The following is a 25,036-nucleotide window of genomic DNA, read 5'->3' on the forward strand; positions in this document are numbered from 1 at the left end:
TTGGCAATATTCTGTCCATTGCATCTATTTACTCAGAAACGAAAACAGATATAAAATGAACAGTTAAAGATCACGGAAATGTTACATGTAACTGAACCTCAAATGATTTGAGATAGTCTTTGTACACACTATAGAAAGCTGAGACTGGAAATAACTGGAAACAAATGCGAAAAGTAGCAATTGACCCTGAATAAAGAAAAGTGTGAAGTTATTCACATGAGTACTAAAAGAAATCCGCTAAATTTCGATTACGCGATAAGTCACACAAATATGAAGGCTGTAAATTCAACTAAATACTTAGGAATTACAATTACAAATAATCTAAGTTGGAACGATCACATAGATAATGTTGTGGGTAGAGCAAACCAAAGACTGCGATTTATTGGCAGAACACTTAGAACGTGCAACAGATCGACTAATACTTAGAAATTACAATTACAAATAATCTAAGTTGGAACGATCACATAGATAATGTTGTGGGTAGAGCAAACCAAAGACTGCGATTTATTGGCAGAACACTTAGAACGTGCAACAGATCGACTAAAGAGACTGCTTTCAGTACACTTGTCCGCCATTTTCTGGACTTTTGCTGTGCGGTGTGGGATCCGTATCAGGAGGGACTGACGGATGATATTGAAAAAGTTCAAAGGAGGGCGGCTCGTTTTGTATTATCGCGAAATAGGGGCGATAGTGCCACAGATATGATACGTGAATTGGAGAGGCAATCATTAAAAACAAAGGCGTTTTTCGTTGCGACGGGATCTTCTCATGAAATTTCAATCACCAGTTTTCTCCTACGATTGCGAAAACATTCTGTTGGCACTCACCTACATGTGGAGAAATGATCATCACGATAAAATAAGAGAAATTAGGGCTCGCACCGAAAAATTTAAGTGCTCGTTTTTCCCGCGCGCCGTTCGAGAGTGGAACGCTAGAGAGACAGCTTGAAGGTGGTTCATTGAACCCTCTGGCAGGCACTTAATTGTGAATAGCAGAGTAATCACATAGATGTAGATGTGGAATATCAGTCCGGCGTCATATACAGTTTTTCGACTTCTGATGAAACAGTGATTCCATCAGCCGAGAACCTTCCCAGAGTGAATGGTTAAGACTTGTGGTCAGATCAGGGAGTAAACAGTGGTGTAAAGTATTATGCACAAATGATACTCACTGCTATGAGCTACCTATCATTGAAACGAAATGCAGCGTTAATCAGTTACGGCTACAGTGGCAGCACTATTGTGCACAGTATAATTTGATCGTCAATCTATGTTCTTGTATAAAAGTATTGTGAATATCCCTGTTGTGACTTGGCAAGACAGCCAAGTCACTATGAGAGGAAGCCAAAAGGCACGCGCTCAAGCTCACGCAGGCTGGCGCGAGGTCTGGAACAGTTAAGGGAATTAATAGTAGCAAATAAAGTACGTAGTTGATATAATACTTAACTTTAATCCATAATCGGAGAACATCGCTCTTGACGGTACATTTTTTATAATTTCAATATTAACTGGTAATGGCGCCTTGCTAGGTCGTAGCAAATGACGTAGCTGAAGGCTATGCTAACTATCGTCTCGGCAAATGAGAGCGTATTTGTCAGTGAACCTTTCCTAGCAAAGTCGGCTGTACAACTGGGGCGAGTGCTAGGACGTCTCTCTGGACCTGCCGTGTGGCGGCGCTCGGTCTGCAATCACTGACAGTGGCGACACGCGGGTCCGACGTATACTAACGGACCGCGGCCGATTTAAAGGCTACCACCTAGCAAGTGTGGTGTCTGGCGGTGACACCACAATCCCAACTTAAGTTTCACTGCTAGGGCTGAAAATTTCTGAAGTGTTAAATCAGTGTGTTGTGAACATTTAATTTAGCACTGCTCCTCTCTCACGGTTCATTCTGACATAGATTGGTTTTTAAGGTGTGCACCTCGAAGGCAGCAGCAGTGGAACAGCCTGAATGCGAGAACTTGGCCGCGGTGCCGCCGCGTTCGGTGCGTACCATTTGGAAAACCTCCAGTTAACGCAGGGACCTGAGGATCTCAACTGGAGAGGTGGGTGTAGCCGTCTCCAAGGGCCTCCCACGTTCGCGACCTCGCAGGCCTCCAGGGTCACCAGCTCAGGGCAAGAGCGGTCTGATTGCCAGCTCTAATGAAGTAATTGACTCACGAGCGAGTAATAGCAGCGGCACGTTCCTCCGTCCTAATTGTGTGAGACACTTGACCGTGTCAGAGAACTTGATACTGAACTAGTCATTTCTGGACAGTAACGTAGCACAATGAAAGGAGCTGTTGTTGAACATAGTCGCATATCCAGACCTCCTGAACCGTAGAAAGTACAAACAGAACATAAAAGATGTAGCAAATTGAATTGGGTTGCTGTTAAGGGGAAGAGTTTCACACACACGATACTAGGAACTATCCATCTCTAGAATGAGATTTTCACTCTACAGCGGAGTGTGCGCTGATATGAAACTTCCTGGCAGATTAAAACTGTGTGCTGGACAGTTTTAATCAGCGAGGAAGTTTCATATCAGCGCACACTCCGCTGCAGAGTGAAAATCTAATTCTGGAAACATCCCTTAGGCTGTGACTAAGCCATGTCTCCGCAATATCCTTTCTTTCGGGAGTGCTAGTTCTGCAAAGTTTCGCAGGAGAGCTTTTGTAAAGTTTGGAAAGTACGAGACGAGATACTGGCAGAAGTAAATCAGTGAGGACGGGGCGTGAGTCATGCTTGGGTAGCTCAGATGGTAGAGCACTTTCCCGAGAAAGGCAAAGGTCCCGAGTTCGAGTCTCGATCCAGCACACAGTTTTAATCTGCCAGGAAGTTTCAACTATCCGTCTTTTGGATGTTGTCGCGTATCATTTAAATGGAAATTGGAGAGAAATACCTTTATATTCAAGACATTGATTAGTTTTGTTTTGCCTGACATGTTACAGTACTTTCTGTAGTTTTGGCAGAAGAGCCAACACTGTGTTTCTAGAGGAGGCCGAAATGCACGCGTTTAATTACACGCTGACTGGCGTGAGGTCTGGAACAGGACAATATCTTGAGAATTGCAAATGAAGTACGTAGATGAAGTAATACTTAACTTTAATCCACAATTGTAGAACATCTCTCTTGACGGTACATGTTATAACCACAATATATATAGCAAAGGATTATGGCGCTTTGCTAGGTCGTAGCAAATGACGTAGCTGAAGGCTATGCTAACTATCGTCTCGGCAAATGAGAGCGTATCGGTCAGTGTAGCTTCGCTAGCAAAGTCGGCTGTACAACTGGGGCGAGTGCTAGTAAGTCTCTCTAGACCTGCCGTATGGTGGCGCTCGGTCTGCTATCACTGACAGTGGCGACACGCGGGTCCTACGTATACTAATGGACCGCCGCCGATTTAAAGGCTACCACCTAGCAAGTGTGGTGTCTGGCGGTGACACCACACTTTTTGTGCTATTTCAGTGGGTTCTGTTTACAGCTACTCATCACTCGAGACAATCAGTCACTTAAGTTAGTAGTTTAATGTCTACCACGTGTTCTATAACTTGTCATGATTTTTTGATGTAGTCTTACCACCGTTGCTTTAGAGATCCCAAAACACATATTTCTGTTTCTGATGCTGTTTTTAATTGTTCCATAGGCATTTCATATACAGGGTGATTGAAAAGTCGCACATACAAAAAATGTATTCGAGTGCCTATAAGGGGCGTCTCTCGTAAGAGTCGTAAGGCACGTTTTCTTCTCTGGTATTTCAGTAGACATTTGGAATTTCGTTTTTTTGCAATGTAGCTGGAGTCAGCTCAAAAAAAAAAAAAAAGTACTGATGAAGTCTTTCATACGACACCCAGTGTCGACGGAAGCCGTTGGCTTGTTTCCCGTTACAAACAAAATGATGTTTAAAGTGTAATTTTACTTGCCTATTCGATAGAGGGCCAACGGCATTGCCGCAATGGTAATTTTAACTAGACTCCGGATAGGACACTGTCTTTTTTGCCATCGACATCTTTTAAGTGGCGATCCTCCTCCGCTTTGTCCCCATTGCTCTCTTCTGTGGACGGTGAGACACATTTTACTTGAGTGCCCCTATTTTACTCCGTTACGCGCTCGTCTACAGCTGTCGCCTGATGTATCTTCCATTTTAGGAGATGACAAGCGCTCAGCCGATCGCACTCTCGAGTTTATTGATGTCAGTGAAATGACGTCGGTCATTTGAAGCTCTTTTTGGGGAAAACAACCCCCCCATTCTGTAGTGGTTTTCGAAGCTTTCCTTCTGTTTTTTTAATTTCCCCACATTTTGAGTTTCGCTCCCATTGCTGATGATTTCCTTTTTTTTAATTTATTTATTTTTTTACCTAAGCCACAGACCGGGCGCTAATGACCGTAGCAGTTTTGCGTCCTAAAATCATAACAAAAAAAAAAACACCTGTTCCCGTCAGATCACCAAAGTTACGTGCTGTCGGGCTTGGCTAACACTTGGATGGGTCACCGTATGGGTCTACCGAGTGCTGTGGGCAAGAGGGGTGCACTCAACCTTTGTGAGGTCAAGCGAGGAGCTGCTTGATTGAGAAGTAGCAGCCCCTGTCACGGAAACCGCCAAAGGCCGGGAGAGTGGTGTGCTGACCACATGCCCCGCCCCTCCCCGCCCTCCCCCGTATCCGCATCCGGCGACGCCTAAGACCTGAGGATGACACGGCGGTCGGTCGATACCGTTAAGTTCAAAATGGGTCTGAGCACTATGGGACTTAACATCTGAGGTCATCAGTCCCCTAGAACTTAGAACTACTTAAACCTAACAAACCTAACGACATCACACACATCCATGCCCGAGGCAGGATTCGAACCTGCGACCGTAGCGGTCGCGCGGTTTCAGACTGAAGCACCTAAAAACGCTCGGCCACTTCGGCCGTCGATACCGTTAGGCCTTCAAGGCCTATTTTGATGGTGTTTGTCTGTTTTTATTCGGTAAAGGGGTCCGAGATTCGTCCAGTGCGATATTTGTTTTATCGATACGCATTAGCAGGAACAGGTAAACACGAAGTGTAACGAATACTCCAGCAGCTATACCACTGCCCTGGCTCGCACTGACCGCTATCGCCAAGCATGCAGCACTACTGAGCCACTGGTGGATTGCAGTTTATTCTTGTTGTTTTATTGTCCCTGCTAATACACGACGATAAAAATAATATCTGGCTAGACTGATTTCGGAACGTTCCATCGAATGTGCACGTAAATTCCGGCTTAAAAATAATTTTGTTTGTTATGAGATACAGACCAACGCTTTCTGTTGACACTGGGCTTCGCTTGAAAGACGTGACGAGCAGTAATTGTTTGGGCTGACTCCTGCTACACAATGAACAAACGAAATTGCGAGTACCTGTCGGAACACCAGAGAAAATGCACCGGTACATATTGTACCGTTTCTGACTCTGGAAACCGTTGCGTTCACTCCCAAACCTTACTTCGTGATTGAGAAAGGATAATGTTAGCTCGTATATGACGTAAGAGGTGGAGTGAGGTACAGAAGTGTTTTTCATTTATTAACGTTTATTCATGTCTGTATTCAGATTTGAGTGACACTGACAGCATTGTCCCTCACTAGTAAGCTCTCATACGGTTTATTCAGATACTTTTTATTGCCTGTTTTCTTTATAAACTTTAGCATTATGATGTAATGCACGCGAATCACCGCCTGCGCCTTCGGCGCGCTAATAATGTGAAAATTTGGAAATTTGTCGTAAGTTCATGTGGGACCAAACTGCTAAGGTCATCGGTCCCTAGGCTTACACACTACTGAAACTAACTTACACTGACGACAACGCACACACGCATGCCCGAGGGATCACTCGAACCTCCGACGGGGGTAGCCGCGCGAACCGTGGCAAGGCGCCCCAGACCACACGGCTACACCGTGCGGCGCTAATAATGCGAGCCGAGCGAAGTGTTACGGTGACTGTAGCGAATGTGTCTACGCAGCTACAGCCGCTGCACTGTTCGGTGCGGGCAATGGCGCACGTATAACATCTTCTTTGCTCACGGAATATGTAAATATCAACGTACCACGAATCCGCGTCCAACGCAAAGTACAAGGTATGAATAGGAAAGTATCCTGTTGCATGAGTTATGTAAAGTTTTACGAAGTATCAATAACGTTAACTGTTTGAATTGTATTACTTGTACTGTACTATGGGCATACGGGCATACTAAGCGCCGGCAGTTTCAGCAATGTTACACTGTAAAGTGGCTATAATTTTGCACCTTACAAGCACTGATCTACATACTCTGCCGTGATCTACAACCACAATTAGGTATTATTTGATGGGGCCGGCCGGTGTGACCGAGCGGTTCTAGGCGCTTCAGTCAGAAACCGCGCGACCGCTACGGTCGCAGGTTCGAATCCTGCCTCGGGCATGGATGTGTGTGATGTCCTTAGGTTAGTTAGGTTTAAGTAGTTCTAAGTTCTAGGGGACTTATGATATGATCTCAGATGTTGAGTCCCATAGTGCTCAGAGCCATTTGAACCATTTTTTGATGGGTTGTACATCGTATATATGAATATTTAAAGAAAACTAACATTGTCACATACACCTTGTAAATAATTGTTAACGCTTTTGCATGAAAGGTGACGGAGTGTCTTTATTATCAAAACGGCGTACTGAATGATTGTCTATACTGGTAGAGGTTGGAACGCCAGTGGAGATGAAACGGCAGGCAGAACTCAAGCCCTGGGTGGTCCTGCCTGACACAGGAAGTGCCAAGACCGACAGTCTGGACACCTGGGCGCGGAAACACAATACAGCGGCGGCTGTTCGGTGTTATAGCTAGGCCGGAAGGATAACCGGGATCTCTGCAAATCTTGGATGCAGCTGAGAGGAACGAGGAAGCTTCACCTCGGAAATATAGTAGGTTGGGTTATTTCTAAGGATTTTTACTCAGAAGCTTACCATTGTATGAGTATAGGTATCTCCTAGCAAGCTTTCCGTACTGGACGACAAAAGACTAAAGTATGATTGGTTGGCGTTCGGAAGAATTTGTAGAGAGGGAGAATATTCCGTGGTTTCGTGATGATGATTCGCCTTCTGCGGTTACGCGGGGGAGGGGGTGGGGGGGGGGAGCCGAGTCTTGCTGGGAAGCCAGTGATGAAGAGGAAGAGGTCTTCCGTTTTTGAGGGCCAGTGTGTGACGGTCGCTCAGTATCAGCTTTATTGGTACAGACGGACTTGCTGTCTTTGCTCTTATGAGGGTTTGTAGTTAGAACGGTAGGCACTGTACTGTTGCGAACTTACACGATTCTGGACTTCGACTCCGGGTTGGAAGTCGTCGTTGAGTATGCAGCGTTCAGTGACTGAGAGCACTTCTTTTTCCTAAAGTTACGTAGAGACGGTATTTGAACTCCGTCCTTGTGGCTGGGAGTTTGCGTTTCTCGTCTGCAGAACACAGAGAGGAGAAGACAGTATTAGATTGTATCAGTCAGAGGACCATCTTCGGCCGTGCTAGTGTTTGAAAGAGTTTTATTTTGTGGCTGGAGTTCTTCCATCGTCGCAGGCGTGTACGAGAACCATTACTTCGACGAATAAGACGCAGTACATACGGTGATATTGCTAATTGCTTCGGCTTATTAGGGCTGTGATCAAGCTAGTTTATTTCCACTGAGGTTTCACACCACCGTAGATTATCTTTGAAAGTAGTGTCTTCTAGTTTTTGGTACGCAGATGATGTCAGTCATTTCGCGTTATTTATGTTAGATCGCGCGGCCATAAAAAGGGGAAGAGTTGGGCAATTGATCAGCAATTTTAGTCAGGAAATATACACAATTGTAATATAAAGGGTTGTTTTTTAGTCTACAATAAAGTATGATAAGAAACAACGTTTATCATTTCGTAGTATTAGTTGCCTTAATCATTCATTTATGTTGAGGTTGTAATACATATGTTAAATAGCATTAAGAGATCCTAAGATCTGCTTCAAAGGGTAGTCAGACAGGGCCAGATCATCATTTTAGCGCTCAATATTTTCCGCTGCGAACATGCATTTTACACCCACTAGGGGTAGCATCTTGAAGCGTCAGTTGGACTCTTTGGTGACCTTGGCTTCCTACTTCAGACATATTCATGACTCCACCAGGTGGGTTTTGCGATCATCTGTTCAGTTTTCATCACTAATGGGTATTTGCATTTTTCTGTTCAAACGCAGGTTCATTCGTCATAGGTTTCTTCCGAGGTCTTATTTGAACTCCTTCTTAGGTCCATACCCGTGACTGCCAGTGGTTATGTACACTGCCTGCGCCTGCTAGCCACTGAAATTTTTGATGTTTTATTCTGTGATCTCCCAAGTGTACACTAAGGTGACAGAAGTCCTACCATACCTCATAATACCGTCTCGGACCTTATCTTGCCCGGAGTAGTACAGCAATTCGATGTAGCGTGGACTCATTAAGTCGCTGGAAGTCTCCTGCAGAAATATTGAGCTATTCTGCCTCTATAGCCGCCCTTCATTGCGACAATGTTGCCGATGCAGGATTTTGTGCACGAACTGACCTCTCGATTATGTCCCATAAATTTGCCATGGGATGCGGGCTGTGCGATATTGGTAGCCAAATCATTCACTCGAATTGTCCAGAATGTTCTTCAAAACAATCGCGAAGACTTGCGGTTGTATGGCATAGGCGCATTCTCATCCATAAAAAATTCCGTCGTTGTTTGGGAACATGACGTCCATGAAGGACTGAAAATGGTCTCCAAGTAGCTGAACATCCAGAGGACCCAAGCTATTCCATGGAGACACAGCCCGCATCGTTATGGGGCCACCACCGGCTTGCACAGCGCCTTGTTGACAACTTGGGTCCGTGGATTCGTGGGGTCTGCGTCACACTCGAACCCTACCATCAGCTCTGACCAAGTGAAATCGTGGCTCAACTAACCAGGCTACGGTTTCCATTGAACTAGGCTCCAACAGATGTGGTCAAGAGCCCAGGAAAGGCGCTGCAGAACATGTCGTGCTGTTAGGAAAGGTGCTCGCGTCGGTCTTCTGCTGCCGTAGCCCACAAACGCCAAGTTTCGCCTCACTCCCTTAACGGATACGTTCAACGTACGTCCCACATTGATTTCTGCAGTTATTTCAAGCAGTGTTGCTCTCTGTTTCCACTAACACCTCTACGGAAATGCCGCTGCTCTCGGTCGTTAAGTGAAGCCTGTCGGCCACTGTGTTGCCCGTGGTGAAAGGGTAATGCTAGAAATCTGATGTTCTCGGCACACTCCTGGCACTGTGGATCTCGGAATACTGAATTCCCCAAACGATTTTCGGAACAGAATGTCTCATACGTCTAGCTCCAACTACCATTCTGCGTTCAATGTCTATTAAATGCCGACGTGCGGCCATAACGACGTCGGAACCTTTCCACATGAATCAGCTGAATACAAACGCCAGCTCTACCAATGAATTGACGTTTTATACCATGTGTACGTGATACTACCTCCATCTGTATATGTGCATATCGCTATCCCATGACTTTGTCGCCTCAGTGTAAGACGTTCTGACAATTCGAACGCCATCCAAACGTCGGTAGACCCCGTATCTTCAGAGACCCAATGTTAAATTAATTATACGAATTTGTTTCCCTATCTTTCTGGTTTAATTGCCTTATTTCTTCCCCATTGTTATACTTTCAAATTCTTATCATATTTTTCATAGACGTATGCATTTAAGGATGCGATTAAATCATCGCGAAACCAGTTGTGTGTGATCTTGTAATAAAGAAACTATTAACAGCTAATGCGGGTTGTTGTTGTGGTCTTCAGTCCAGAGACTGGTTTGATGCAGCTCTCCATGCTACTCTAACCTGCGCAAGCTTCTTCATTTCCCAGTACCTACTGCAACCTACATCCTTCTGAATCTGCTTAGTGTATTCGTCTCTTGGTCTCCCTCTACGATTTTTACCCTCCACGCCGCCCTCCAATACTAAATTGGTAACCCCTTGATGCCTCAGAAAATGTCCTACCCACCGATCCCTTCTTCTAGTCAAGGTGAGCCACAAATATCTCTTCTCCCTAATTCTATTCAATACCTCCTCATTAGTTATGTGATTTACCCATCTAATCTTCAGCATTCTTCTGTAGCACCACATTTCGAAAGCTTCTATTCTCTTATTGTCCAAACTATTTATCGTCCATGTTTCACTTCCATACAGGGCTACACTCCATACAAATACTTTCAGAAATGACTTCCTGACACTTAAATCTATACTCGATGTTAACAAAGTTCTCTTCTTCAGAAACGCTTTCCTTGCCATTACCAGTCTACGTTTTATATCTTCTCTACTTCGACCATCATCAGTTATTTTGCTCCCCAAATAGCAAAACTCCTTTACTACTTTAAGTGTCTCATTTCCTAATCTAATTCCCTCACCATCACCTGACTTAATTCGACAACATTCCATTATCCTCGTTTTGCTTTTGTTGATGTTCATCTTATATCCTCCTTTCAAGACGCTGTCCATTCCGTTCAACTGCTCTTCCAAGTCCATTGCTGTCTCAGACAGAATTACAATGTCATCGGCGAACCTCAAAGTTTTTATTTCTTCTCCATGGATTTTAATACCTACTCCGAATTTTTCTTTTGTTTCCTTTACTGCTTGCTCAATATATAGATTGAATAACATCGAGGAAAGGCTACAACCCTGTCTCACTCCCTTCCCAACCGCTGCTTCCCTTTCATGTCCCTCGACTCGTATAACTGCCATCTGGCTTCTGTACAAATTGTAAATAGCCTTTCGTTCCCTGTATTTTACCCCTGCCACCTTTAGAATTTGAAAGAGAGTATTCCAGTCAACATTGTCAAAAGCTTTCTCTAAGTCTACAAATGCTAGAAACCTAGATTTGCCTTTCCTTAATCTAGCTTCTAAGATAAGTCGTAGGGTCAGTATTGCCTCACGTGTTCCAATATTTCTACGGAATACAAACTGATCTTCCCCGAGGTCAGCATCTACCAGTTTTTCCATTCGTCTTTAAAGAATTCGCGTTAGTATTTTGCATCCGTGACTTATTAAACTGATTGTTCGGTAATTTTCACATCTGTCAGCACCTGCTTTCTTTGGGATTGGAATTATTATATTCTTCTTGAAGTCTGGTGGTATTTCGCCTGTCTCATACATCTTGCTCACCAGATGGTAGAGTTTTGTTAGGCCTGGCTCTCCCAAGGCTGTCAATAGTTCTAATGGAATGTTGTCTACTCCTGGGGCCTTGTTTCGACTCAGGTCTTTCAGTGCTCTGTCAAACTCTTCACGCAGTATCGTATCTCCCATTTCATCTTCATCTACATCCTCTTCCATTTCCATAATATTGTCCTCACGTGCATCGCCCTTGTATAGACCCTCTATATACTCCTTCCACCTTTCTGCTTTCCCTTGTTTGCTTAGAACTGGGTTTCCATCTGAGCTCTTGATATTCATGCAAGTGGTTCTCTTTTCTCCAAAGGTCTCTTTAATTTTCCTGTAGGCAGTATCTATCTTACCCCTAGTTAGATAAGCCTCTACATACTTACATTTGTCCTCTAGCCATCCCCGCTTAGCCATTTTGCATTTCCTGTCGATCTGATTTTTGAGACGTTTTTATTCCTTTTTGCTTGCTTCACTTACTGCATTTTTGTATTTTCTCCTTTCATCAATTAAATTCATTATCTCTTCTGTTACCCGAGGATTTCTACTAGCCCTCGTCTTTTTACCTACTTAATCCTCTGCTGCCTTCACTATTTCATTCCTCAAAGCTACCCATTCTTCTTCTACTGTATTTCTTTCCCCCATTCCCGACAATTGTTCCCTTATGCTCTCCCTGAAACTCTGTACAACCTCTGGTTCTTTCAGTTTATTCAGATCCCATCTCCTTAAATTCCCACCTTTTTGCAGTTTCTTCAGTTTTAATCTACAGTTCACAACCAATAGATTGTGGTCAGAATCCACATCTGCCCCTGGAAATGTCTTACAATTTAATACCTGGTTCCTAAATGTCTTACCATTATATAATCTATCTGATACCTTCTAGTATTTCCAGGATTCTTCCATGTGTACAACCTTCTTTTATGGTTCTTGAACCAAGTGTTGGCTATGATTAAGTTATGCTCTGTGCAAAATTCTAACAGATGGCTTCCTCTTTCATTTCTTTCCCCCAATCCATATTCACCTACTATGTTTCCTTCTCTCCCTTTTCCTTCTCTCGAGTTCCAGTCACCCATGACTATTTAATTTTCGTCTCCCTTCACTACCTGAATAATTTCTTTTATCTCATCATACATTTAATCAATTTCTTCATCATCTGCAGAGCTAGTTGGCATATAAACTTGTACTACTGTAGTAGGTGTGGGCTTCGTGTCTATCTTAGCCACAATAATGCGTTCACTATTCTGTTTGTAGTAGGTTACCCGCAGTCCTATCTTTTTATTCATTATTAAACTTCTCCTGCATTACCCCTATTTGACTTTGTATTTACGAGTATAACCCTGTATTCACCTGACCAAAAGTCTTGTTCCTCCCGCCACCGAACTTCAGTAATTCTCACTATATCTAACTTTAACCTATCTATTTCCCTTTTTAAGTTTTCTAACCTACCTGCCCGATTAAGGGATGTGACATTCCACGCTCCGATCCGCAGAACGCCAGTTTCCTTTCTCCTGATAGCGACGTCCTCTTGAGTAGTCCCCGCCCGGAGATCCGAATGGGGGACTATTTTACCTCCGGAATATTTTACCCAAGAGGACGCCATCATCATTTAACCATACAGTAAAGCTGCATATCCTCGGTAAAAATTACGGCTGTAGTTTCCCCTTGCTTTCAGCCGTTCGCAGTACCAGCACAGCAAGGCCGTTTTGGTTAGTGTTACAAGGCCAGATCAGTCAATCATCCAGACTGTTGCCCCTGCAACTACTGAAAAGTCTGCTGCCCCTCTTCAGGAACCACACGTTTGCCTGGCCTCTCAACAGATACCCCTCCGTTGTGGTTGCACCTTCGGTACGGCTATCTGTATCGCTGAGGCACGCAAGCCTCCCCACCAACGGCAAGGTCCATAGTTCATGGGGGGTACATTCCATTATCCTCGTTTTGCTTTTGTTGATGTTCATCTTTTATCCTCCTTTCAAGAATGCGGGTACCAGAAGTTTCTGTAGAAGATTTGAATAGTTTAAAAAATTGTCAGAATATTTACAAACTTATTTATCCATCCTATGAATGAAACTCTTAAGAAGGCTTGTATCCTCTATGTACTGTACTGCTAAAGAATAAGAAAAAGTGATAATTAATAAAGGAAGAAACGTGCCGTGGAGGTTTCATAGAGAGCTGACACTTTTCAGCACTATGAGGTGTACGAACTTTCTCTTTTCGCTGCACTTAGCTGTACTTCCTCGAACACGAGACTGACGGGCTTGAGCTGTGAAGTCCAGTGTGTGTTTAGACGCCTGATAGAGTTGCATAGAGGTACTCACTGCGCTGCTTGATCTTCTTGCAGACGGGAATCTCTCGTGGGTCGGTCCTACGGCGCAGCTGCTCCATGCAGTCGACGGTCTCGATGCCGGTGCTGTTGAACGGGTCATCGCAGTTGTGGTGGTAGTGGTCTGACGAACAGTGGTAGCAGCGTAGCCGCTTCTCTTCTGCAACACACGGTGACGGGTGTGGCTTTAGTATATACAGTAGTGTATAGCAGTGTAGTGGTTCAAATGGCTCTGAGCACTATGGGACTTAACATCGGAGGTCATCAGTCCCCTAGAACTTAGAACTACTTAAACCTAACTAACCTAAGGACATCACACACATCCATGCCCGAGGCGGGATTCGAACCTGCGACCGTAGCGGTCGTGCGGTTCCAGACTGTAGCGCCTAGAACCGCTAGGCCACTCCGGCCGGCTGCTGTGTAGTCGTCAGCAGTGTACAGTAGTATACAGTAGTGAATTTCAAAGTAAAGCCATGGATATTTGCAGGAAAATTAACATTGTTGTTTGAAATAGTTGTACACAACATATCTGCAATAGTACGAAAAAAAAAATGTTCAAATGTGTGTGAAATCTTATGGGACTTAACTGCTAAGGTCATCAGTCCCTAAACTTACACACTACTTAACCTAAATTATCCTAAGGACAACACACACACCCATGCCCAAGGGAGGACTCGAACCTCCGCTGGGACCAGCCGCTCAGTCCAGGACTGCAGCGCCTTAGACCGCTCGTCTAATCCCGCTCGGCGCAATAGTACGAAATCCACTATATCGACCGGCCGGCCAGAGTGGCCGAGCGGTTAAAGGCGCTACAGTCTGGAACCGCACGACCGCTACGGTCGCAGGATCGAATCCTGCCTCGGGCATGGATGTGTGTGATGTCCTTAGGTTAGTTAGGTTTAAGTAGTTTAAGTTCTAGGGGACTTATGACCACAGCAGTTGAGTCCCATAGTGCTCAGAGCCATTTGAACCACTATATCGACAAATATAGTCAAATGGTATCCGATTTGATGCGACTAGTGCAGCATGTAAGAAGACATCAACGAAACGATTCAGATGTTAGAGGGTGAACCCGGTATAAAGAGAGTCGGCTCTGTGTGGTGTTATTGTATGTGTACGTTCCTCTACTGTAGGTGGGAAACAGACACCATTAGGGACCGTAGATGTTGTGTAGATAAACCACGACTGTGACAATGCCATGCGGAAAACTTATTATGTGATGAAAAAGCAAAAATCGGCACATGGAAATGGGACTCTCTAATCGTCAAACTGCCAATAAGTTGAACCCTTCATGTACAGTGATAGATATTTTCGTTAGATTGGGCGCACGATGTGGATAGAATGGAAAATATAAGCAAAGTAGGAAATTATTTAAGGCATAGGAAGGGTTGCTTTTGGGCAAAGCAAGGGCCAGAAACCGTTATTCTCCTCAACCTGTTGCCAGTAACTGTCATACGTCTACGAAAAATTTCGTCATATGACAAACATCTTGCATTCACGAAACGATTGCAGAAACCAGCATTAACGCTCAAACATAAACTGGGTAGATGGGAGTTTACTGAAAAATATGTCTGATATGGACTTCAGAATGGGGTAAAGTGATTCTAACTGATGAGAGGAAGTTAAATTGTGATGGGCAGGAGATATTTCAGTATTATTGGCATGATCTGAAAACAAAGCGGCAGGGAAGAATGAAGAGATATTTTGGTGATGGAAGTGTTACGATTTGAGCAGACTTCTGCGCTGAAGGTAAATCACGCATTGCTTAACCGAACACTAAGAGTGCTCTCCGATATGGTTCAAATGGCTCTGAGCACTATGGGACTTAACTTCTGAGGTCATCAGTCCCCTAGAACTTAGAACTACTTAAACGTAACTAACCTAAGAACATCACACACATCCATGTTCGAGGCAGGATTCGAACCTGCGACGTAGCGGTCGCACGGTTCCAGGCTGTAGCGCCTAGAACCACTCGGCCACCCCGGCCGGCACACTAAGATGCTAGAGGCAGAATTTATTAGTGTGTGTGAAGACCTAGGGGACGAAAGTCTAATGTTTCAACAAGATAATGCAACTGTGTATGATTCCCCTGTAACCAAAAAGTGGTTTGAAGATAAAGATACCTGTGTTGCCCCGGCCTGCACGTAGTCAGGATTTGAACCCCGTGGAAAATATTTGTGGAATACTTGCAAGGCGCGTTTATCGCAATGGAAAGCAGTTGGAGGCCGCATGTGGGCTGAAATGAGCGATACGGGAAGAATGGGTGACAGTTTCACTGAAAGAACTACAAACCCTAACAAAATCAACCCCAAAAATAATTTCTGAGCTAATTAGGAACAACAGAAGTTGGACAGATAGTAAATGCCTCTATACCAGTTTCCATCCAAGAAATGTTAACGCCTTATTTTGATACTCGTGTTATGAAAGAAACTTTCTAATTCTGTTATGACTGTTTACGGCTTATATGTATCTACTATTTGCGTAGAAATTTCCATACGCGTATGATTCATACATTGTACTGTTGGTTTCGTGGAACGCTGTTTTTTTACTGATTTCCACTACTGTAGTGCTAATCAGTGCAGAATTTCAGAATACACAAAGATCGTCACCATGAAAACCGTATTACGTTAGTAGATCAGTTGCACGTTACGTAGATCAACCGAGCGATTTTATCGAAATGGTTTGGGGTGAGTCAGTGCACATATGCATGGAATGTTTGTTAGTATGGCTACATACTGAGCCGGGCGTTGTGGCCGAGCGGTTCTAGGCGCTTCAGTCCGGAACCGTGCTGTTGCCGCGGGTGCAGGTTCGAATCCTGCCTCGGGCATGGATGTGTGTGATGTCCTTAGGTTAGTTAGGTTTGGCTCAAATGGCTCTGAGCACTATGGGACTTAATTTCTGAGGTCATCAGTCCCCTAGAACTTAGAACTACTTAAACGTAACTAACCTAAGGACATCACACACATCCATGCCCGAGGCAGGATTCGAACCTGCGACCGTAGCGGTCGCACGGTTCCAGACTGTAGCGCCTGGAACCACTCGACCACCCCGGCCGGCTTAGTTAGTTTTAAGTAGTTCTAAGTCTAGGGGACTGATGACCTCAGATGTTAAGTCCCATAGTGCTTAGAGCCATTTGAATCATTTTTGAGCTACATGCTGACCAATTAAATGTTGCCAGATAGCACAGTGATTTAAAATTTAATAAGAATGAACCAACTACACTACTGTTTATGCAAATTGTAAAGCGAAGGAAATATGTGCTTACAACAAAATTTATTCCAGAGACCAGCTGTTCCCGACGTCGCACTCCTGTGACTCAGTCTGGTTAAATAGGAAAGATAGAAAAGAGAAAGCACACGTTTCCTAATGTGTATGGGAGTTGGATGTCCTATCTCCTTCTACCCCTTGCCTCTGTCCGTCTCGTCCTCTCCCTATCTTTGTCAATCTCTCTTCCATCCATCTCTCTCTGTCCATCACCTCCTCCCTGTCTCTCTACTCATCTTCTCCTCAATTTCCGCTCAAAGATCATGTTGTAATCGAGGATCATACTACTATTTAGGGTTACAAATAGTCAGTGCTTGAGAGCCGGCACACCACTCTCTCACTTTACAACGCCATTAGTCAAATATTTTAGGTCATGATCTTAGTGTTCCCCAGTACTACATTTGGTATGTGTGGTTTATGACCTTTTTACAATATGAAATTGTGGGCAGAAAATTCTTATATCTGCATGTATAATCCATAGAGAACTTCATCGATTTGTTGTAGAATCATGGAACATATTTTGTGTTCAGACATAATGACCTTTCTAGACTCTGAGAAGCTCATCTGCCGAAAACCAGCACGGTTTTAGGAAACAGCGCTCATGCGAGACACAGCTGGCTCTCTTTGTGTATGATTTACAGCAGGTTCTAAGATACCGGCTCCCAGGTTGATGTCATATTGCTCGACTTTCGAAAGGCGTTCGACTCATTTCCGCACTGTCGCTTGCTCCAAAAAGTGCGCGTTTGCGGCCTATCCGATGACATATGCGGCTGGATAGATACTATTCTAACAGACAGGGCACAGTATGTCTTCCTGAATGGGGAGACTTCAACAGAAAAGAGCGTAACATCAGTTGTGCCCCAGGACAGCGTAATAGGTCCGCTGTCTTTTACAATTTACATAAACGATCTGGTTGATGGTATAGACAGCGGCATTAGACTGTTTTCCAATGACGCTGTAGTCTACAGGAAAATAATATCACAAGAAAGTTGTGAACAAATCAATGAGGATTTGCAGAAAATAAATGAGTGGTGTAATGACTGGCAGTTATCTCTCAATATTAGTAAGTGTAACCTACTGCGTATAACAAAGCGAAAATCCCTATTAATGTACGAGTACAAAATAAATGCCCCGTCTTTGGAAGTGGTAACATCCGTCAAGTATCTGACTCTGACTGTTAACGGGTAAGGTGAACTCTAGTTTGCGGTTTATTGGTAGAATCCTGAAGCGATGCAGTCCTTCAACAAAGGAAATAGCTAACAATACGTTAGTTCGTCCAGTCTCAGACTATTGTTCATCTGTATGAAACCCTTACAAGTTGGGTCTGATTCAAGAGGTTGAGAAGGTCCAAAGAAGAGCGGCAAGATTCGTGACTGGTACATTTAGCGATCGCGAGAGCGTTACAAATCTCATAGAAAGTTTGAAGTGGGACACACTTGCAAATAGACGACGCGCTAAAGTGAAGGGGTTGCTGATTAAATTCCAAAATACGATCTTCGCCGAGAATGTAGAGCATATATTACTACCACCAACTTTCAAATCGCGCAATGATCACCATTCAAAGATAAGGGAAATTAGAGCTCGCACTGAGGCGTTCAGATAGTCGTTTTTCCCTCGCGCGATCCACGAGTGGAACAGGGGGGGGAGGGGGTGGGAGGGGGAATTTGACTTTGGCGCGAATAGTGCCCTCCGCCACACGCCTCTTGGTGGCTAGCGGAGTATATATGTAGATGTAGATTTAGATGTACCCGACGGGCCGCAGTGGAGGCGATGGAGAGAGCTAAACGGGGGCCACAAATCCTGAAGGCAGCGACCGGGCTGTGTGAGTGGTTCTGGGAAGCAGCGCTCAATCGATCGTACCTGGAGGACTTCTGGTCGAGGCTGTGTTCTCCTTCCACTTAGGGTCAGTTAGAAGGTTGCCAGTTCGCAAAACATTTTACCTGGGCCACCCAGCAGTTCATCGTGAGGAAGGCCAGTTAGCGAAAAGCAATTGAAGAGAGGCTGCTGTAAACTGAGCCTTTGTGCAAATGGTGGGAAAGTCGTAAAACTCCGAGTATTTTCATGTTAGAAGCTGGGACAATACAGACAGAGCGCTGGTGCTAGTGGAGCCAAGACTAAACCCCCCGGAGGCAGGAAGTCGGCAGGTTTTTTATTGAGTGGCAAAAACATATATTTGATAAGCACGACTATCTGGGAAGCTTAACACCCTCCTTTCAGAAATAGGAAATGGTCAGCCTGGAAAGATTAGATTTCCCCTTAAATGAGGGACTGTGGTACTATCTACGTAGATATTCTTTTTTTACCGAAACATGGCCATGCTTACCTGAGAACGACACCTCCCTAGTCTAAAATCTTCTTTTTCAGACAAGAGAGATTTGGAGTGGCTGTTTGGCTCTCCTCAGGATATGCAAACTGGAGGCTTGCTGCCCCAGCATGGGAACCCCTGTGCTACGTATAGATTGACTACCAGGCCACAGTCAAGAGGGGAGATTCAATGAGCAGAGTTGTGGGCGGTTTCGTTTCTGCTAATTCGGCTCCCATAGCGAGGTTTGGTGGGAAGAGGAGGTGATTCTTGCCTTCTTCGTCTACTGGTCCTTCCCTGGTGGAGAACTTTGGGTCTTTCTCTAGTGAATGAGACTTGTGGTGTGCATCTTGTGGTAGAGTAAGAACCAGCGGCAGTTTCCAGTTATATCGACAGTGGAACTGCATATCATCTTGGACATACCGTGTGTCGTGAGGGTGGACGTATTCCTCCTGAGTCGTCCATCTGACGTTTGACAATTTCACCACGCACTGTCTTGCCTGTGAGTCAAATCGGTATAGCCAGACCAGCAAACGGGTGTACCTCAAATTAAAATCTGCCAGGGTTTCAACGCTCTGATAGGGAACTTTCCCACGTGCTAATAACCAGATCGACAGTAGTTTGCAAATTATCGTGAACACGTCAGAACGTTACAGTTGCTACGGCGCACCTCCCTTCACGCACAGTACGCCGTTTCCTGCGGCCACCTGAATCAAGGTGAAAGGGTAAAATACTGTTGCACCAGGGTAGGGTTGTTAAATGATATTCACAGATCCCTGTCCTCAGGTGAGCCAGAGTTTCTGGTATACTTGGTCGTAGTTGATTCCATTCGAATAGAGACGGGCCTCACAGAGGATTTGTGCAAACAAAGTCAAGTTGGGAGGTAGGAGACGAGCTACTGGCAGAATTGATGCTGTGAGGATGGGTCGTGAGTCGTCCTTGGGTAGCTCAGATGGTAGAACTCTTGCCCGCGAAAGGCAAAGGTCCCGATTTCGAGTCTCGGTCTGTCACACAGTTTTAATCTGCCAGGAGGTTTCAAAGTCAGATTGAGTTGTAAAAGGTATTAATTCAGGCGAGAATTTGTGTAGCTTCCACCCCAATGTACGCTTTCACAATCAAACACCGTTTCTTTTCTGATTTGTGTTTCTCATTTTCATGTAAGATTTATCAGCTTGTTGTAGAAAAGGATTAATAAAACTTGTCATTATTCTGTAAACTTAAATACGCCATTGTTCTCAATCATACTCCCTCAATTATTCACTGATTTTATTTTATTGTGGTGTTATATGGGTACACTAGCAATTTAAAGCCCAGTCTTATTAAATTAATTAACTTGATTATTAGTTTGAGTTCTGAAAGTGACCACAGACTTAGGTAACATAAGTGCCATGAGTAAATTCACTAATTCATACATAATAATTAAGGATGTAGCTCGCTATTTGAAGGTTACTGAGAAGATAATACTTTTCTTTACGTAAAAATAATAACATTTAGCATCACTCAGGCAATTATTTATGATTAAAGCAAGCGACGGCTTGCGTGCTTATCGATGAAAACTGAGGTTGGAGGACTAAATTTTTTCGTATTAAATGGTCTGTTTTCAAAGGTTACAAGCAGATAAAGGCATATTATGCAGATACAGGCAACATACCAGCTACTTTCTAATTTTCTTACAAACTATGAATGGATTGTTAAGTTTTTGATTTATTACTGTTCCCATAATTTCCTTTCACTCTTATTATTTCTTAGAAATGGCAGACAAATAATAAGCTTTTGCAAGGAATTTGTAGCGTTGTTTTTCTTTAATTATTGTGAATGACATACCCATGTTTTAGTCAAATATATATCTTTTTAATGGGAATTTTTTTACTGACTGAATCAAAAATGATCTTTCAAAAAATTCAGATGAATAAGTTTGGTTACAAGGAAAATATAACATTTACCACGAACAAATACATGACAACAGTTAAAGTTTCAATAAGGAATTAATGCATTGGCCAATTTTTATTCTCCAATCTGTTCATAATCGTTTTGTAATGTGTTTCCTATAAGTTAACTCATTTCATCAGAAACAGTATCATTTGAAGATGATACCAGTATTTTAGAAGCCACAGAAGTTCCTACCAAACTCGTTTTCAGAAAAAGTTTTATTTGAAAACGAAAAATTTTAGTATTACTCCTAAGACACATTGATATATAGGTTCCATAACCGTTTATCATTTTTTAAAAAAGGAATTCTTGTATCTATGAAATGAGATTCGGTGGCAGACGCGAGAACCGTATATTGAACATATTCGCTGGGAAACCGATATCGCTTGACTACACGATCGGCAACCGGTCACTAGAATCAGTCGGCATGTTCAAGCAAACCGCCTGAAGAAATGGAAATGAGCGTATGGCATTGCTGGCCCGGAGACCCCATTCGGGGGAGTTCGGCCCCCGTATCGCAAATTTGACAACACATCGGCGACTTGCCGACCCACTCCCCTGCTGGGGATCGAACCCAGACCTCCTACTTGGTAGGCGGTAACGCTACCGCTACGCTACCGAGGCGGATAGTTTATTGAGATAATCCTAGGGAAGCGCAGTTCATCTAGAACAGAAACTGCGAACTTGTGCGACCCTTTCTGAGTGTTTGGAATCCCCGCCAGGTCAGATTAAAGAAAGACAGTTAAGTGTTCCAATGGCGTGCTGGTTGATTTTTTTTATCGGTACGTTCGATCCAGAAAGACTATTATGGAAATGCTCCGTGAACACAAATTGACATCTCTGGAGGCGAGAAGAGATTCTTTTCTCGAAGCATTACTAAGACAGTTTAGACAATCGGCATTTGCGGCAGACGTAGAACGATTCTCCTACAGCCAATGTTCGTCTCGCGTAATGACTAAAGCTCGAAGTTTAGCGCTGATTTCAATGCGAGATGATTTTCATAGTTTCCACAACGAAACTCTGTCTCGAAATCTGGCAGAAAATCCATATTGTATATGAAGTGCACCAGCGGTAAGACACAATCAGTACCTTGACTGTGCGATAGCAACGACAATATTATCGGTGACAGTGCCACTAAAGAAGACAATGCAAATGTCCTAGAGCTATAATCAAGAAAAACTACCAACACGAGTAACTTAGAAGTAGATATCCTCGGTGTAGCGAAGCATCTTAAGTCATTTAAAAAAGGCAAGTCCTCTGGTCTAGATTATAGACCAGTTAGGTCCCTTTCTGAGTATGCTGATAAATAGCTCCATACTTAGAATCACATTCAATTGCTTGTTCGACGGAAGAACCGTACCCAAGGACTGGAAAGTTGCAAAGGTCACACCGGCACCCAACAAGGAAAATCGGAGTAATCTGCTGAATTACAGACCCCTATCACTGACATCGATTTGCTGTAGGATACTGAAACGTGTACTGTGATCGAACATTATGAATCACCTCGAAGAAAACGATTTATTGACAGACAGCACGGATTGAGAAAATCTCGTTCCTTGTGAAACACAACTAAGTCTTTATTTTCAAAAGTACTGAGTAGTATCGACAGAGGACCTCAAGTTGATAATATATTTCTAGATTTTCATAAGGTTTTTCACAGCGTTCCTCCCAAGGAACTTCTAACCAAACTGTGTGCCTAGCAATTTCGTCTCAGATGTGCGACTGCATTCATGATTTCGTGTCATAAAGGTCACAGTTTGTACTAATTGGCGGAAAATCATTGAGTCAAACAGAAGAGATATCTGGCGTTCCCCAGGGAAGTGTTATAGTCGCTCTGTTGTTCTTAATCCGTATAAACGACTTAGGAGACGACCCTAGCAGCCCTCTCCGATTGTTTGCCGATGATGCCGTCATTTACCGTCTTGTAAAGAAATCAGATGATAAAAATCAATTGCAAAATGATTTACGCTAGATGTCTGTGTGGTAATAAAAATATCAATTGACTCTAAATAATGAAAACTGTGAAGTCGTCCACATGGGTATTAAAAGGATAAATCAAACAAATCTAAAGGCTATAAATTCAACTAAATACTTAGGGATTACAATTACGAATAACTTAAAGTGGAGCAATCACATAAATAATATTGTGGAAAAAGCTAACCAAACACTGCGATTTATTGTCATAACACTTAGAAATAACAATAGGTTTACTTTGATAGTGCCTACACCACGCTTGTCGTCCCTCTTCTGGAGTACTGCTGCTCGGTGTGGGCTCCGTATCAGTAGGGTTACCGGGGGGCGTCGAAAGAATTCAAAAAGTGGTAGCATGTTCTGTACTATCGCAAAATAGGGGAAAGAGTGTAGAGAGTGTCACGGATATCATACGAGAGTTGGGATGGCAATCATTACAACGAAGGCTCTTATAGTTGCTATCACATTCTATATTAGGCTGCACTTGGTGTGCTGGTAATGGTAATAACTATGCTGAGTCGCCTTTCCCATAGTTTAATGAGTCCGTACCATGGCCTGGTTGGTAGGATGAATTACTACAGGTTTTGCCAAAGACTTATGATCGTGTAGATTTATGTTTTCCTTTCTCGCGCGAGCTGTTCGAGAGTGGAATGGTAGAAAAGTAGCTTGAATTAGTTCGATGAACCTACTTCCAGGCGCTTATTTGTGAATTGCTGAGTAGTAATGTAGATGTAAATGTAGATATTGAAGACAAAATAAGAGGCATCAGAGCTCGTAGAGAAGCATATAGATAGTCGTTTTTCCTTCGCTCCATTCGCAGTAGAACAGGAAGAGGAATGGCTAACAGTAATGCATTGTATCCTCCGCCATGCACCATATGGTGGCTTGCGGAATACGTACGTCAGTGTAGACGCAGGCATGTTTGCATTATTGGTAAATAGAAGAAATGCTGATGCAATATTTTCTCCTCAGAACGGTCTGTACTATATGCATATTGTAGTTTGGCATTTCGAGCGGGCGATGGAACAAGCGCAGAAATAGGTGGTAGCCGTTCATTCGCTCTCAGCACTTGTCCCAAGTTACACATGCAGTACTTTCTGCACTTACCTGCTTACTCTAGTAACGGAACAACATTAAACTACCGATACCACAGGTCTGCTTTGAGCCATAACATACGAGGCGTGTTTTTAAGTAAGTACCGTTTTGAAATTAAAAAAGACGTGCTAAGATATCACAATAATTTTATTTTTATACGAAAGCCTGTACCTTAATCTACTTTTCTACATAATTTCCGTCAATATCGAGGCACTCGTCATAACGTTGTACCAGTTTCTGAATACCCTTCTCACACAAGTCTGCCGCCTGACTTGCTAACCACTGCATCACCACTGTTTTAACTTCGTCATCGTCTTGAAGACGCTGACCACCCAGGTGTTTCTTCAAGTGCAGGAACAGATGGTAGTCACTAGGCGCAAGATCGGGGCTGTACGGGGGATGATCTAGAGTTTCCCGCCGAAAAGGTGTGATGAGATCTTTGGTCTGATTTGCCACATGCGGACGGGCATTGTCTTGCAGCAAAACGATGCTCTTGCTCAACTTCCACGGACTGTTGCTTTGATTCTGGTGTGGCGTAGGCCACCCATGATTCATCGCCCGTAACAATTTGGCTTAAGAAATCATCAGCGTCGTTGTGGTACCGCTCAAGGAAAGTCAATGCACTGTCTAAACGTTTGGTTTTGTGCACATACGTCAACATTTTCGGCACCCAACGTGCGCACAATTTTCGGTAATTGAAGTGCTCGGTCACAATGCCATACAAAACACTACGAGAAACATTACGAAAGTCATCCCGCAAGGAGGAAATCGTAAAGCGTCTGTTTTCTCTCTCCTTATTGTCCACTTCCTGCACCAAACTTTCATTAACGACCGAAGGACGCCCACTCCGTTGTTCATCACGCACATTTGTGCGGCCGTCTTTAAATGCTCTCACCCACTTTCTTACTATTCCATCACTCATAATGTTTGCTCCGTAAACTGCACAGATCTCACGATGAATATCGATCGCTTTGAGGCCTTTAGCACTAAGAAATCTTACAACAGCCCGTTCTTCACAGTCGG

The 25,036-nt window shown here is 43.7% G+C and overlaps 1 protein-coding gene across 1 annotated transcript in view; it reads right to left on the reverse strand.

The window, feature by feature from the left end:
• The window catches only part of LOC124596132, a 223,424-nt gene that overhangs the window by 139,593 nt on the left and 58,795 nt on the right, over positions 1-25,036 (reverse strand). The window contains exon 2 of the mRNA XM_047135152.1: positions 13,448-13,612. Within this exon, the coding sequence (XP_046991108.1) occupies positions 13,448-13,612 (165 nt within the window). The remainder of the gene's footprint in view (positions 1-13,447; positions 13,613-25,036) is intronic.

The sequence above is a fragment of the Schistocerca americana genome, chromosome 2 (assembly GCF_021461395.2).
Source record: "Schistocerca americana isolate TAMUIC-IGC-003095 chromosome 2, iqSchAmer2.1, whole genome shotgun sequence".
In the NCBI taxonomy this organism is placed as follows: domain Eukaryota; kingdom Metazoa; phylum Arthropoda; class Insecta; order Orthoptera; family Acrididae; genus Schistocerca; species Schistocerca americana.